This window comes from Poecilia latipinna, unplaced genomic scaffold (genome assembly GCF_001443285.1).
Source record: "Poecilia latipinna isolate Pla-1442-1.1 unplaced genomic scaffold, P_latipinna-1.0 Scaffold541, whole genome shotgun sequence".
In the NCBI taxonomy this organism is placed as follows: Eukaryota; Metazoa; Chordata; class Actinopteri; order Cyprinodontiformes; family Poeciliidae; genus Poecilia; species Poecilia latipinna.
In genome coordinates, this window is record NW_015113157.1 from 41,955 (window position 1) to 58,615 (window position 16,661).

The 16,661-nt window shown below is 41.8% G+C and overlaps 1 protein-coding gene across 3 annotated transcripts in view; it reads left to right on the forward strand.

Annotated features, from left to right (window-relative positions):
* LOC106952817 (protein TANC1-like) overlaps nt 1-16,661 on the forward strand; it is a 42,651-nt gene that overhangs the window by 20,518 nt on the left and 5,472 nt on the right. For all 3 annotated transcript variants that reach the window (XM_015041181.1, XM_015041182.1, XM_015041183.1), the window contains 13 exons: nt 2,992-3,223; nt 3,984-4,150; nt 6,092-6,400; nt 9,333-9,533; nt 9,803-9,906; nt 9,994-10,102; nt 10,827-10,949; nt 11,048-11,284; nt 12,398-12,607; nt 12,824-12,905; nt 15,072-15,205; nt 15,975-16,098; nt 16,201-16,376. In XM_015041181.1, the coding sequence (XP_014896667.1) occupies nt 2,992-3,223; nt 3,984-4,150; nt 6,092-6,400; nt 9,333-9,533; nt 9,803-9,906; nt 9,994-10,102; nt 10,827-10,949; nt 11,048-11,284; nt 12,398-12,607; nt 12,824-12,905; nt 15,072-15,205; nt 15,975-16,098; nt 16,201-16,376 (2,208 nt within the window). The remainder of the gene's footprint in view (nt 1-2,991; nt 3,224-3,983; nt 4,151-6,091; nt 6,401-9,332; nt 9,534-9,802; nt 9,907-9,993; nt 10,103-10,826; nt 10,950-11,047; nt 11,285-12,397; nt 12,608-12,823; nt 12,906-15,071; nt 15,206-15,974; nt 16,099-16,200; nt 16,377-16,661) is intronic.

Consider the following 16,661-nt stretch of genomic DNA (forward strand, 5'->3'; position numbering starts at 1 on the left):
AATATATATATATATATATATATATATATATATATATATATATATATATATATTTCAAAGCAATGAGGAAATAGAAATAAGAAAGTAAAGTCTCCCTATGGGTTTTTGTTCTTTAGGTATTAACAAAGGTGCAATCTGAAGGATATGGGTGGCTGCTAAACTAAAAGCAGATCTGAAACATATGAGGGTTTCAACCATTAATTACTTTAAAACTCATTAGAGTACCTTAACATCAATTTTAAAACATTCAGGTAGCCAAAGTAGAGAATTAGAAATAAATGGGATAATGTGAGCTTCCTTTCGGGTCTTTGTCGGCATTAATGGATATAAATGTTGTAGTTGTAGAGGGATGGTGTTGTGTGTTTTTTGTTGTTGTTTTCTTCTGGAAGCCCAGTAAACAGAAGTGCAGTAATTTATTCTGTAAACCTACAAAAGTGTGCATTAAAGTCTCTACCTTGAACTCACAGAGAAATATTCACCTCTTTGTTCTCCGAGGGATAAAAATGCAACGCTGGAAGCATTTTTAATCTTAAGTAAGAAACTTTAATTATAGCCTTAATGCCAGGGTTTTTATTTGAAGAGGTTATTTGAGTCCAACAAGCAAATTATATTTCATATTTTTGTTGACATTAAATTTCTTTTATGTTTAAGCAAACTGATTTACCTTTTTTCACAGCTTCTTCTAAAGATAGCACTGCTTTGAAATAAGAGATATTTTGCAATCGGACGATCGTGAAACTGTTCCTCCGATGCCTGGAGCTACACGCTTTCAAACTCGATTTCAATGCTGGACCCAAACCAAGTTTCTGTTTCCAAGCTGACCCCTTTTCTCACAGTAGTTCCTCTCTCAGAAATTGAACTGGAAAAACACACACACATTCAGGAGAAAGCACAACTGCACACTCACATTATCTCAGAGAACATGTCTATATGGTTACTCATGCTGTTGCTGAGCAGACTGCTGACTCACCTGCAGTTACACCAGATGAAAGGAAGAAATCACATTCATATTATAGGAATGCCCTCAGAGTCTTTTCATTTGTTTGTTCTCAGTAGTCTTGCCAGTTTTTTTGAATATAACAATAAAATAAGCAATTCTAAACAGCACTCCAGGGATCTATGAGTGTATCCAGCATTTCAAAGGGAACTTTCAAGGGATCAGTTATACAAGACATTTAGGTAGTTGGAGGTAGTTTTGTGTTTTGTTATTGTTTTTTTTTTAAGTCATATGTTCAAAGAGTTGCACGGCTGCACATTTGTGACACCAATGTCAGAGTGTTGGTCTCTGTTTCTGGGCACATGTAGAACACGCTGCTGAGTGCATCGCATAGATGACATAGAAGCTTCTAAATTTACTAACTTGGCCTCAATAAGAGTTTCCATGGGAACTAGTCAGACTGCTTGTGATGGTGAGGATGTTTGTTCAAAAGCGAAATCTTTGATGATGTGTGTGTGTATGAACTACCCATATCTCACACTCAGACCTGTAATCAATCAGACCTGGAGTATTTGCTCTTGCTGCAAAAAGAAACACCACAGAGAAACGGCGAACCTTCAAGCAAATAATTGTAATTTTTTTTTTTTTTCCGGTCTCATCAGTAGTGCTCGTTTTATTCTTTTGGTTTTATTCTTCTCGTTACTTTTCTTTTTCTGTCTGAATGAAACAGCTTGCATTTGCTCTGACTGTTTGTTGGGAGAGGAATTGTGTTAATCTGCTGGATGTACAGTTGCTCTGGTTGAGATTCACACACACACGTGCACACACACCCACACACGCCCACACGCACGCACACACGCACGGCCACACACAGACACACACACAAAAACTACTTTATGGCTCATTTAGCCACTACTTTCTGCAGACATTTACTTGTGTTATATCTTTGTATTATTACATTAACAATCAATACTTTAAAGTCATGAATTGTAGACTGAGTTGCTCCTCTGCTGTGTATTTTTAAAGGAATGCAAACAGATGCTCTAAATTATCCAGCTGTGTTGTCTCCACTCCTCCAATTTAAAAGCATTGCAGCTACTGTAAATTAGTGGGCAGAAAACTTGAAGTCATGCATTAGCTGGATTCAGTTTGGGTATTGGACGATTAATGCCATAAAAAATACCTTTATAGGAGTAAAATGTACAAAATGAAACAGTACAGTACATAATAAGAAATAAATGTAGATATATTTATTTCTGTAGTACATTAATATGTGCTACCATATCGGGAAATCTGACACTTTTTTCTGTTACTTCATTAAATTTACTTTAAATTATAGGAAATCACATCCATTACAAAACATTGATTATTACCATTGGTACTGGCAAAAAGGCCCAATATGAGGGATTCAAAATTCTGTAATAAATAAGCTAACGGGCAAACTGAACTGGAGATGTTGCTGGCTAACAATCTAAATAACTTCCTGTTAAAACTTTTACTTTGCTTTCGTTATCAGTGTACTGCTTGTGCTGGTTGGATCTAGCAAAACAAAAGCCTTTTGGGAGTGATCCCCAAGATAGACTATTAGATCATATCATCACCATAGTTAAAAAATTAGGACGTTTATTCTCAGTCCCACCAAAATTCCTAATTAAAACCTCCTTGAGGAACTCTTGGGCCTGCCGAAGCTATATTGCTATTTTTTATTTGCAAACAGAAGCAGAAAAAAAAACATTTTTGTTATTTATCTCAATACTTTAGCTGAAACTAGGTGAATGAATGAAATATTCAGACATGCAGCGCAGTCTGTATGGTCTTACTTTTACATAATGTTTCTCTCAGTAGCGTCTCCAGCTTCATGTTGCTTATTTTATGGGCAAATCACACATTCCTTCCCCCTCCTCGTCCAACTTTTTTTTTTCTTTTTTCCACATTTACAGCTTTTTCTGTTTCCACCAGATATTGCCAGCAACATTAGTTAATTATTGCGAAAAAGGTGGTTTCAGATTGCACTTCAGTTTTACACTGTTTCACTCTCTGCTTTCCCCTGCCAGGTGGTAGCCTACCACTTCTGCCAGGCAGACAACACCTACACCTGCCTGGTCCCAGAGTTCGTCCACAGCGTCGCCGCCCTGCTGGCCAGAGCGCCTCAGCTTGCCCTGTACCGGGAACTCTTGGCACAGGAGCCGCACCTGCAAAATCAGCTCAGCTTGCGTTCCTGCGTTCAGGATCCCATTGCTGCCTTCAGGAAGGGCGTCCTCGAGCCTCTGGCCAGCTTGCGCAAAGGTACCGAGGGAAACGATGCAATGTTGAAATCTAAATAACTCTTTTTGGTTTTTAATAGGCTCGGCTTTCAGGCGTGCTAAAGGTTCATCTCCTGCGCGAAATTGCCTGTTAATGATACTATGATGGCTCATAGATTATTTTCCCTAGTTAAGGTCAGCGGCTGGAAACATTAAAGCGTTCAAACGGATGTTTTGTCATTTTAGATGGAGGAGCGATGAGTGTTATATTTGCCCTGGTGAATCATCGGCCTCCCACGGGATTTCAAGGTCACCAAATACTTTAAAGGGGGGCGGGGGGGGGCTTGGATGTTGTGGGCTCATTAGCCACCGGCTCACTTTCTCATGATGCAGTTAGTCAGCTAGATGGATGTGTTATTACAGTCGGGGCCCTCCGCAGTCTGAGCAGAGGAGTGTTTTGTCTATTTCATCTCTATTAAAGAGGTCAGAGAAAAAAAACCCAGAGAGGCCCTCGTGTGAGTGAGTGTGGGTTGTCTGGTCCTCGCAGCCTTGTGGAACTGGCTTGACAGCTTCGATAATGTGAAACATGATGGATACGTCGTGTATCAAGTCAGTTTGCAACAACGGCCTCCGGCCTCTTTCAGCTGAAGACACATCAACCGTTTTCTCATTACGTCCTGTGCCGTTAGAGAAAGACGCACCGGTCTCATCAGTGTCTCACTCATTTACAAGGGTAACGGCATCGACGTCAGGTTATTATTGTGCATCAGTCTCTCCATCTCTTCTCTGCCTCCTGTTTTCAGAGCGAAGGCTACCCGAGGAGGACTACATCATACTGGTCGACAGTCTCAACGAAGCCGAGTTTCACAAGCCGGACTACGGGGACACAGTCGCCACCTTTATCACCAAAATCATTTCCAAGTTTCCCCACTGGCTGAAGCTGGTGGTCACGGTCAGGACGGGGCTGGTGGTGAGTTGGCGTGTGGTGGATGGAGGTAGCGGCACACAACGGCTCTGTTCTATTTTATTCCTCTGCGTAACCCTAAAATATCCCCCCCACAAACACTGGAGGCACATGGCTGTGCGCGAATCCTGCCTCTCTAGCTGTATTTTAAGCTCTGTCATTGACTGTCATAACATACAGTCATGTCCCATAAAAACTTAATAATGCACTCCAAGGTGGCGCCCGTTCTATACGGTTAAGATTGCTCACTGTGCACGTAAGCTAAAAAGATTTTTCGCCTCCTCCTCTGCTTCCCTACGTCTGTGTTTCCCTCATACCCCACCCACTCAGTCCCACTCTGTGGTCAGAATAAACTCGGAACAAGTGAAAATAGCTTTCTTGTTTTTACCAAGGCCTCCTGTCAAAAGTTTTATATTTAGCATATTTGATAGTATTTCCTGTACAGGTGATTCTCCAGCTGGCTGTTTCTGCGATAAAATAAGACGCTTGATAATGTTCGACAGAAAGAGTCACGCTCACATGAGCATTCAACGCTACTGTGTCTACGTTGCCTCTTCGTGCTTAAGCAAATCCATTCTGTACCTGTCAGCTAAATAAATACCAAAAGGTAATTGGAAAAAAAAAAGAAAAAAACATTTCTCCACATTACTCACACTGACGAGGCTGTCTGCGGTGCAGTTGTTTCTGCGCTTCCCTCAAGAGATAGTCCGTGCTGATTATCTCGAAATGACAAATAATTGTCTTACTGTGCACTGCATTGCTCACCTCCCTGGAAAAAAAAACAAAAAAAAAATGTTTTATTCCACATCTGTCTTGTAAAGAAAAGGCAGGCTTAGACGGAAATCAACTGATTGAATGTTTTTTTGTTTTGTTTTTTTTGTATTTCCCGCACAGAATGTACAAGTTACTGTGCATAATTTGCAGATTTCACTGTGAATGCTAACTTAGGGGGGGAAAAAAATATTTCAAATCTGTTGAGTGAAATCTTGTTAAATGATGTAGTAGACCCTTGCATGTGTGAAATCTTTCTGAGTTAAATGAGCATTGTACAGATTGTCTCAAAATTGTGTCAAATCTATTGCAATTTCATCTTTTTGTAAAGTCTTACTGCTGCACTGCTTGAACTGCTGGATAGTAGCATGTTGTGCTCTTCCCACCACTCTGCTCAGCAGTGGCGTTCAGAGTTTGGCACCGCTGCTCTCTCTGTAGTCTGATGTATTTTCTCAATCTGGTTGCTAATCTCACCAAACAGTAGGCACATCTGTCCTATACCGAAGCCAAGCCTCCAAAAGCTTGCATGGATTACACACTGAATTGTTGGTAATGCTGGCGGGAGTCTGCTGGGAGCACGGAGCTTGACAGCTCGCCAGACGATTACATAATTAAATTAGAGTTTGGAGGAATACAAAACATGTTAGAGTCCTTTTCCTTAAGGTGTGTCCGAAGACAGAGAGAAAAAAAAAAAGATGGCAAAATTGAAAAGCAGGACTGTTATTCTACTCTTGCGTTTTCATCCTTAATATACGAGAAGTTTCATTAAAAACACAGAGGATAGCGACAGAGTTAAGTAAAGCACAGTTTACAACCAGGGATGCACTGTGTGTTCCTGAAACTAAATGTCAGTTTTCTTTAATTGAAACACTTATTGACTGAGAAACAATTTTTTTTTGTTCATCATAGCCTGTTTTAGCCAACACTGAGCAGCTGGAGATGGCAAGAGAGAAGCTGAAATGTGAATCTGAGAGATGCCTGTGAGCAATGACGGAGCTTGAGTCATTGTCACACTATTTACTGTACTCCTTCCCATGAGTCAGAGTCAACAGCATTTGAATAATGGCTCCAGATTTTTGGTGCCTTTATGTTTAGCTTATGTGCCAAAGAGATGCTTCTCTAATCGCTGATGTATATGTACTGAACCCTTAGTTAAGCGGTCTTCCTCCTGTGCAGGAAATCACCACGCTCCTTCCCTTTGCTGGCATTTCGCTGGACATCCTGCCAGACAGCAGTGATCTGGGAGCTGACCTGAGCGACTACATCCATCACCGGGTCAGCGGCAGCAGCCAGATTGCCGCTAATGTTACCACGCCGACAGGCTCAGCTCCTGATCCTCTGCTCCTCAGCAAGTTCAGCAGCAACCTCTCGACCCGGAGCCACGGCTCCATCCTCTATCTCCAGCTGACTCTGGATCTCTTCCACAAAGGTCAACTGGCTCTGAAAGGAGGAAACTACCTGGTTGTGCCCGTCTCCCTGTCAGAGGTCAGACATTTGTGTTTGTCTTCGGATGCTGCATTACAAAAGATTCAAAGGTGCCTCTCAACTTCTTGCTGTTTTGTCACATTAAAATCAGAAACCTTGATTTATTCCACTATTTTATAAATAAGCTATGCAGCTTGTGGCTACAACGTAGCTCACCACCATCAGCGTGTGAATGTTTGTATGAAAGACTGAATGTAGCGTAAAGCGATTTGGAGTCCTCTGACTTGATAAAGTGCTATAGAAATGTAAGGCGTTTACAATTTACCCAATAAATAAAGTTTACCTTCATGCATCAATCACTAATTGAAATGAGTGGTACAGCACAGCTGCGAACCTACAAAGACAATCCTGTTTATGTAAATTGACAGGCCAGAAAATGACACACAGAAACCAAGGAGAGCATTATAACTTAGGAGCTGCAGAGATCCACGGCTCAGGTGGAAAATCTGTTGGCATTTCAATTATTATACTATAGGATTTCAATCTGGTTCACCTGCCTGGCCTACGGTGGACTGGTTTAGATCAGGGCACATTCATGTGTTGGCCAAGTCAAAGCCCAGACCTAAATACAGTTGTGAATCTGTGTTTGAGCTATTCTGAATGAGCGAAAACTCTCTAGATGCTCAAAGCTGCTGTAGGTTTACCCCAAAAAACTAATTGTAGCAAAGTGTGTCTTTGCGAGGAGGATGAAAACAAACACACACCACACTTTCCAGATTTTTATTTGTGCTGTTCTATTGTGTTGGTGCATCCCACAAACATCCCAATAATACATCTTGTGTTATGTGTTACTGTTGCAGGACACGCTGTGTTAGATCACAACTCAGGGGTGGACGGACATTTATTTTATTAAGTTCTTGTTTTATTTCTTGCGTAATCTTTAACATTCGCTCCCACCAAAGAAAGAGAGGCGCTCTCTTCTGTAGGTGTATTTTTGGAAGCTGCCCTTCTGTCTTTTATCGGCTAAAGTTTAATGTCTTAACACTCATCTGTCACCCTGGTGAGCCGCCTGTCAGAAAATGCCCTGAAGCTGAAGTAATTAGTGTCCACGCACCAATCACGCAGGCAGGCGGCTATTGTTCTGGTCTTTTCTTTTATGAAAACAGAGAAGAAGCTTACCCCCACGCTGTTCAGATTATTAAAGATAACATGACGGGATCAAAAACTTTACGCAGAATGCCAGAATTAGGAAACTGCAACAAAGGTAAAAGCATTGCGATGTGACATAATCAAAAGTGTTAAGAAATTAGGATGTCAGAGGAGCATGGCTTGTTGTCTTCACACAAATTGGAATGCATAATGATTTTGCGATTTTGTCGTGAATGTGGAGAAAAATAGTGGGTTAAATATGTGTTGGTTTCTATCTTGAACTCCTAGAATAGAAAAGGTTGGAGATTGTGGTCTAAAACGGCTATAATTGGACCAAATTAGGGCTAAATTAAAAGCTTTCTGGACATCTACATTGTATAGATGTTTGCATTCTTCTCAGGTTCAAAAGAATAATTACATGCTGTCAGTGGCTCCTGAATTTATAACCCCTCAAGCTCTTTTAGCATCCTGCTGAATGAATACGCTGCACAGAGATATTGGCACCACAATGCTACAGTAATCTCGCTATTGCTAGTTAATGTTTGCCTTTAAAAGAAAAGAAAACAAAATCTTCTTTCATCTGCAAGTAAAATACACAAGAGGGAGGGGCAGTCAGTATGGTCACCTTTTCTACACTTACTATAGAAAAATAGATTTGTTTTTTGGTAACACTTTATTTGAAGGGATGATTTTGTAAATTATGATAATTTAATGCAAAGTTGGCATTTTTAATGGACTTTCAATGCAACTTTTAGAGCAACTTTGCATTAAAAGTGTCATTATTTACCGAATGACACTTCATGACAACAGTTATAGACATTCATAAAGACTTCTTCATGTTCATGACAGGTGTTATGTCATGTTTTTGACAGTGTCATGTCAATCTTATGCACACCCCTTCAAATAAAGTGTTACCGTTTTTTCCACACTGTTTTAAAACTTGCAATGCATCCAAAATTATTATTCACTCTCCTCAGGCTGTATAACGAGGAATTCTTCAGTTTCAGAATAGTAGAGACCACAGTAGATTTCAGAACATTCAATGTTACCAATATTTTATTAGTAGCCTTTGGCTTCACGCAGTTCAGTGATGAATATCTACAGACATCTCATTTGACTTCAGAGCCCTTCAGAACTGCAAAACCTCATATTGACCAGACTAGATTGTTCCATTAAGTATTTTGTCCAATCAACTGAATCCAGTTGCAACTCGAGAGTCAGCTTCAAAGCAAAAGCTGAATCTTTAAGGTTAAATTTTGGTTTAAATTTGGCATTTGTCTCATAAAACATGAAGAAACTATTAGCAAATGGATTTTAGAATCAGCTTGTAACAAAGTGTGGGAAAAAAATAATCTTTATTGAATCCATTATTATACGTTTGTGACTAGTCGTGTGATACAGAAACAAAGCATTTCTTTCTGTGCTACTTTAAGCCACATATATATTTACATATTGTACGTAAACTTTTGACTTTGACATCAGAAGTCTAACGATCCAACAGTCCGGATGGCTGAAATACGAACCAGCTGAGATCATGGGGGGGGAAATGGATTCCAACATGCTGACGAGCTTCTGTTGTTTCCCTTCCGCAGCAGATGCTTTCCCCGGTCCAGATGATCTAATTAGTGTTTACAATGAACCCATATGAGACAAACATCTGACATGTAAGAGTTTTCTAACCAAACGCAGCACTGTGCACAAAAAAAAAAGCGTATACGTTTCCACAAGCAGACCTTTTTCCATGCATCAACGTGACATCAATCAGAGTTAATGTATGGCAATATTTGTAAAAACGTCACATTTCAAATGTAAAGCCTCAACGACGACTGGCTCTGTCTGCTAGGTGTACCTGCTGATGTGTCGCGTGAGCTTTCCGGATAAAGACGTCTTCGAGCGGGTCCTTCCGGTGCTAAATGTGGCGCTGGCGTCTCTGCACCCACTGACTGATGAACAAATGTTCAGGGCACTGAACGCAGGCAGTGTGAAGGGGGAACTGGAGTGGAACGACTTCCAGCAGAGATTAGACAGTCTGGCTGGATTCATGGTAAGACCCCTGATGTTACTTCGTGGAAGAATCTATAATGATACAGCCTTTGTTTGTATTGAATCTGGCATTTAGTGACTTAACTCGATGGTTCTAATAATATGGTGGGGTTTTATTTACTGTGAGGGTTTGATCATAGAAACCTTTGCTAGACTGACGTAGATCAATCTAATTTTGAGTCAGGGTCCATTTAGTTGCAAACGTGCCTCTCAAACAACCCAAAGTGTAATTTGACTCAGTTTTTCTCAATTATCGACATGTGATTGTAGGTCAGACGCAGGGATGGCACTCGGATGCTGTGCCATCCCTCCTTCAGAGAGTGGCTGGTCTGGAGAGCGGATGGAGAAAGCACAGATTTTCTTTGTGACCCGAGGTGAGCCAAACTTTCTATTCATGATACATCAGTTTCGGTATCTGAACGCTCAAATGATTAAACTCTTGCACGTGCGTGTTTCTCCAGGAGTGGCCACGCTCTGCTGGCTTTCATGTTCTCCAGACAGGAGGGAAAGCTGAACCGTCAGCAGACCATGGAACTGGGACACCACATCCTCAAAGCCCACATTTTCAAAGTAACAACACCTCCGAGTGGTCGGTGTTTAACTGTAGGCCTGTTACTGAACACATGAGCATCTTCCTCTGCTCCGTAAAAGTCAGCTTTTTTTTTGGGGGGGGGGGGGAAGTTTGTATGAGCTTATAAGTAGTCAGTGTTTATTTATAGTAGAGGGCAGAGTTATGCCATGTAATGGCCCTCAAACAACCCAAACTTAAACATTACTAGCAGTTTGAGTGCATTTTTAATTTGTTTAAATTATTATTACATTCTACTATCTGGCATTAACTAGGTGGGAACATTTTAATAATTGCCTCATGCAAAAATTGAGATGTGTAGTCCATTTTCAATAAATAATATTATTAAAAGGTTAATTCATTTCTGACTCGAGTCATTCAGTGAAACATAGTATTTAATTACAAACAGACTGATGTTTTAAAGGCTTTATTTTTGTTGACTGTGATGATTCCCCTTTATTCTTCATATTCACCTCTACTGTTTAGAAGACACTGACTACTCATAATACCTCCATATAACCTCACTTTAAAAAAAAAAAATCCCTTCACATCAACCACACGTATCAACACTAGTCATAAACGTAAACACCCACAGCTGATATTGTTTCTTCAGTGTGAGTGCTTCACGCTGTTCATGTTGATTTTCTCCTGAGACACGACTCAGATTGTGCCATGCAGAACGGAGCAGGTGTTATCTGACTCTGTGTGTTTGTGTTCCTCACACAGGGTCTGAGTAAGAAGACTGGCGTGTCCTCCAGCGTTCTTCAGGCCATGTGGGTAAACTGCAGCACAGACAGTCTGTCAGCTGCACTGGGCTCCCTGAGGAACCTGTACACCCCTAACATCAAGGTGACACACAGCAGCGAGCTTTAACAGAACATCTTTCTGCACGGAGATAATTCAGACAAAGATATATATTTTGTTGCTTTGTGAAAATGATGTCGCAGGTAAGCCGTCTGCTGATGCACGGTGGAGCGAGTGTGACCTGGTGTACGGAGGTGATAGGACACGCCCCCATCCTGGCTGTTCATGCCCACCTGGGTCACGTGGAGATGGTGGCTTTGCTGCTCGAAATGGGCGCGCCTGTAGACGGGACCACTGGCAGCGGCATGACGCCGCTTTGTCTGGCGGCTGCGGCGGGACACGCCGACATCGTCAGCCTGCTCTGCAAGAAAGGAGCAAAGGTCAGTGTCATTTCTGTAGAGTGTACCGTAGATCAGTCTGAATGTTCTTGTCCTATAGCAGATTATTTAATATTTCAGCAAAATCTCTCACATGTGGATGCAAGAACCTAACTTGGCAGAGATGCTTCAGTGGCTTACTTTTTGAAAAAGAAAAGATGAAAAAAAGTTATCTACTGAAAAATTAAAGTTGCCAGCGATTTTTCAAGATGGCTGTCAAGGAAGATTTTTTTTTTTATCCCACTAAATTTGCCCATTTTTATCACAGATGAATACTTTTGGTGTCAAGTGATACATGATGGGACCAAGAGAAATAATGTTTACTGAAAATGTTTATATTTTTCAAGATGGCCAACCTGGTTGTCATAGCAAAATCACCAATTAGATTAATGTATAGCGACATACTTTGAGCCATAGAAATCAAACACATGTTATTGATCTTGTGAGTTCCTTTCCTTGTGGACATTTTTCAAAATGGCCGCCATGGTGTGATGGAGAATATATGTTCATACTAAGATCGGCAGTAGTTATTTCCTGCGGTGAGCACAGCTAAACAAAAACAGTACCATTAATCCACTACACAAGAATCTCAGCTCTGCTAATGCTAAATGGCTAAAGCTAACCATAAAGACAACTGTCTCTCAGCCCGTCGCACATCTTCATCTCCTTCCAGTTGACGACTGAGGTGAGACGCACAAAGAGCAAAGTCCTCAGTTTCAGGTGTGATAAAGTTCGTCCATAATAATGGGTAACGTTTTATGGCAATAATTGGTGTAAAAGGTGTCAAAAACGTCGTCCGAATTAAAAAATGGCTATCATTCTGAAATGCGTGTGGCTAATGGGAAATAAGAAGAAACATACAATGTAATGGGTGGGCATACAGATTTTTTTATGCTTGTATCCACATTTGAAAAGGTTTCTACAGTAATATCCTGCACTACAGTGACAGAACTCTGCCTCTTAAGATATCTGGACTGCTCTGGTTTTACAGTCACCACAGTTTGAAGCCCTATTCTGGGAGAGAGATTAAATAAACGGGGCTGATCTAGGCCAGTGTTTTACAGCCTCAGCCAGGATGAGGGTTGAGGGTCCCTCTGTGTTCCCCTCTGTTGCCAGGTGGGGCACGCCGATAAGAGCGGCCAGTGTGCGCTGGTCCATGCCGGGCTGAAAGGCCATGCGGAAATCACCGGCATCTTGCTGGGCCAGGATTGGGGCGCAGATGTCCCTGCCGATCCGCAGCAGCAACACGGCAACGAGACGACGATTGGGAAAACGCAGGCAGCCCAGCAAGCGGTGACGGCCGCGGCCAGTGTGGGACACATGCAGGTACGACTCAGATGAAAACAAAACAAAAAAATTTAGCGCCGATGAAATACATCTGCATGTAGATCACGGTGCGAGTCCTCGGCAGACGCTGGAGATTACCTTTGAAGCCGATTGTTATTTTCTCTAGTTCAAGCTCCGCTGGTGCTTTGGTCTGTGTTCTGCACGCAGCAAGGCGGCAATAGAAGACTGTCAAATTGTGTTATTTCTTTTCTGCAGGTGGTGAAAAGCTTTCTGGACTTGAAAGATGAACAGCTGGCAGTGCAGATGGACGCTCACGACTCACTCTGGGGAGAAACGGGTGCGTTTCTCCCATCAGTCACACAGATTTATCTTTCTCACCTATTTCCGTCCGTCAGCGTGGTGCTGGAGTCACGCTCAAGGGCTCAAGTGTTAACATGTCAGGCCGGTTCTATCTCTTTCCCGTGAATTTAAAGTAAAAATTTTATAACTCGGCGACGCTCTGGCTGATGCCAAACGGCTTTGTTTTACCGAAATGAAGCTAAATCGAGCGAAGGCGATTTTTACGGCATCCAAAGAGTGGCTGTTATTCAGCTGCGATATTTCACCTTCGTCACAGATGCAGATTTCCGTTTGGTCCATTTCATGAGGCCACGTCGGACGAAGTCTGCATCTGTGCTCGCTGCACCATTACGGTGTAATTGTGTTAAAAAGTCCCCTGCAGTCCTCGGATCGAAAACGCGGGAGCATGAAAAAGCCTTGTAAATCACATATATAATATGAAATCTCTGCATCATTGGGTTAGAGTCCATTAGTGCAGGTAAAACAGTCATGTTAAGGTCTTATTACTGAACCAGGCGTTCCAGCTTCTCTTTAGATTACCCCAGGCAGCGGCGTACAGAGTGCATCACGCTTATTGAATGTTGTCTTTAATGAGAGCATTTTTCACTCGTGTGTATTTAAATCCAAGCTTTTCAAAGCAAAGACTGAGCCTCTGTTTGTTCTTTGTCCCTCATGACAATGTCTCCTCATTAAAGGCAGCATTGTGTAATTGACTGGCCTCTGAGGCATGTGGACGCGAGAAATATAAAGTCATTTCGCTGTGGGGTTAAAACGCATCGATACCTCGCTTTTATCCCAAGCTGCTCAATTAGCAGCAAGACCGTAGCGAAAATAAGGACCACCATTTGTCAAAATAATATCAGCCGGTTGAGGAGGGCGCAGGTTATTCAGAGATTTGCTTCTGTATGCTGCCTCTGGTTCTTATTTAGCTGTTAAGGAACACTGATACCAGACTTTTTTTTTTTTTTTTTTTTTTTAGAAAGCTCCGGTTTTGGTCAGAAGTAGCTTGCTTTATCCTTTTCAAAGAGTTTTGATGTGTGTTTGGGATCATTATCCTGCTGGAACAACCAACTGCATTTCCTTTCTAGTTTCAGATAAAATATAAATAGGATATAAGATGAGATGGATATGGTTTTACCTTTAAAATATTTAATCCACCACTGTCACAGATGGCAAAACATTTCCACAGCACGATTCTGCTATTACCATACTTTGGAGTTGGTCCCATGTTGGGTTATTTTTAAGATTTAATTGGCTCCTGTTGGCTTTATTGAACACTAATTTGAAAAGGGGACGAGAAAGGGAAAAAAATGGAATTGGGAGTCTCTACCCATGATGCACCTGCTCTACCAATGAAGTCACACACCGAATTTAATGTCTCATCATGACTCCTCCAAAAGTTTTTCTACTTTTTTTTTCATCTGACTAATAAAGTTGTTCTCATGCATTTGGTTTCTCTATGTATATACAGTTGCAAATTTTAGTCGATTTTCAAGGTCGGTTTAGGAAAAGCGGCTTCTTTCTTGGTCTGCAGCCCGTCACTCCATGGTTGTGTTAAATCGTGCTTCACTGCTCCATCAACTTCCAGCTCATGATAGATGTTTGGAGCCTTGAAGTTTTCTTCATTTATTAAACAATCCAGAAGGGTCAGAGGGAGGGACGGTTTGGTTTGGAAAAGTTGGACACGATGATGATCCCAGAACATTAAAACTAATTTCTGAAGGGACAAATCTGGAATTGCTTTAGTGAAGCTCTGACCTCGACTCTGTTGGAAAATTATAGCTATGCTTAAAATCTGGATCTGTGTCAGGGAACCTAGACAACTTTTGGCCAGAATCAAGTGTTATTGGTGATGTATGTATACATATGAGCCCCTAAGTAAAATTTTAACCATTTGTGGATTAGAGAAAACCCACGCTAAATTCAAACCTATACTAGTGTTTGTTGTACAATTTATTCTACCCAAGGAACAGAAATAAATCTTTCAAAGCACAAAAGCCTCTCACCAGAATAGCACACTCGAATGATTGCAACATGAAAAGTCTTTTTTTTCTTTCCCCTTTTCTGTGTCGAAGTGATGCCTCTTCTTCTTCTCTCCCAAATGTGCCTATTCCATCCTCTACCTCTCCTTGCCGTTTGATCTCCCTGCCAACCCCTCCATCAGTGCTGAGCGCGGCAGCGGGGAGAGGGCGGTTGGAGATGTGTGCGTTTCTCCTGGAGCACGGAGCAGAGCTGGAGGTACCAAACCGCAGAGGAATGGTCCCACTGCTCAGCGCCGCCAAGCACGGCCACACACAGGTGAGAGGAGGGGCCTCGGTCGCAGACACAGGATGTCCTCGTCTGAAGAACACACAGTTTGCTTTTACTGCTTATGATGTCTGGAGAAGTGTGGAAATATGCAATGGAGCATGGGAAAGGATTGCTTTTTGTGTCCAAGCTAAAATAAGTACCTGTTTTCAGTTAATCTACTGCTTTAAATCTTCAGCTTAGCCTTCAGGACTCAGAAATCATAATGAATATGTGTTTATACAGATTTATGTGCATGTGTTATGGGTGAGTGTCTCTCAGGTGTGTAGTAGTGCCAGGTTTTAAAGCTAAATTCATGGCCTGTCCAGCTGCTGAAATGTCTTTGGACCAGACTGGAAGAAACTCCCAAAGTTGCTCCAAATGGCAGCAACTTGCGTGGCAGCTGTTTCTGAGTTAGAAATGAAATGCAAACATAAAAACTCACTTTAAAAATCTACAAAGCATGTGCAATATGTTACATAAACACATAGCTTCTCCTCTCCAGACTAGCCAAGCAAAATTATTTGAATGAAAAGAAAATACTTTTGCAATAAATACACATTTGAAAAATTAAGATTTTTTTGTTTGTTTCCACTGTTGTCAGGTTTCGTTAACAGTCTTTAATGTTTCATATAGTAGGCTACACCACTGTAAATCTGTAGCAAATAGTTATTTTTTAGGAATAAAAATAAGCCAAAGAAAAATTGTTGAAAAATATGGAAATTTGAAAAATATGACAACAGTTTTTTTTTTTTTTTTTTTCCCCTTTTGTTTTTCCCAGGTCGCTGAGCTGCTTTTAAAGAAAGGTGCAGACATCAATATCGGCGACAAACAGGGTCGCACCGCGTTGATCCTGGCCGCCTCCGAAGGACACGCCGCCACGGTTGAGCTCCTGCTGGCGAAGGGTGAGAAACACCCCCCCCCAACTTTCAGTGCTTTACAATTACAGTGACATTTGTTGACCACTGATCTAAAATCAAACATTCGCATCATGTGTCGGTGGCCAGGTGCCTCTCTGTCCTCTACCGATCAGGAGGGGCTGACGGCGCTTAGCTGGGCCTGCATGAAGGGCCAGAAGGGCGTGGTGCAGCTCCTGGTGGAGGCGGGAGCAGATCTGAACCAACCGGACCGGCAGGGACGAACTCCGCTCGACCTGGCCGCCCTCAACGGGGACGCAGATACAGTGGGTTTCCTGCTTTTGTGTCGAAAATTGTTTGTTTTACAGAAAAGGAAGTGTGAATTTAGGTCCTCGTGGCCTTGCAGAGCCTGATGACAATCAGTTGCAAGACATAATTATTGTTTGACTGGAATCGCAATTAAATCGTTTGCACTGCGGCAATCACGCGTCACACGGAGTCGCAAAGCTTCACACCGAGCCTCTTGATCACCGGGAAGACAATCAAAACTTTTTGATGATTAACATTTTTCGAGAATCAGTGGGATTAACTAGCCGAGCAGATTGTTGTCG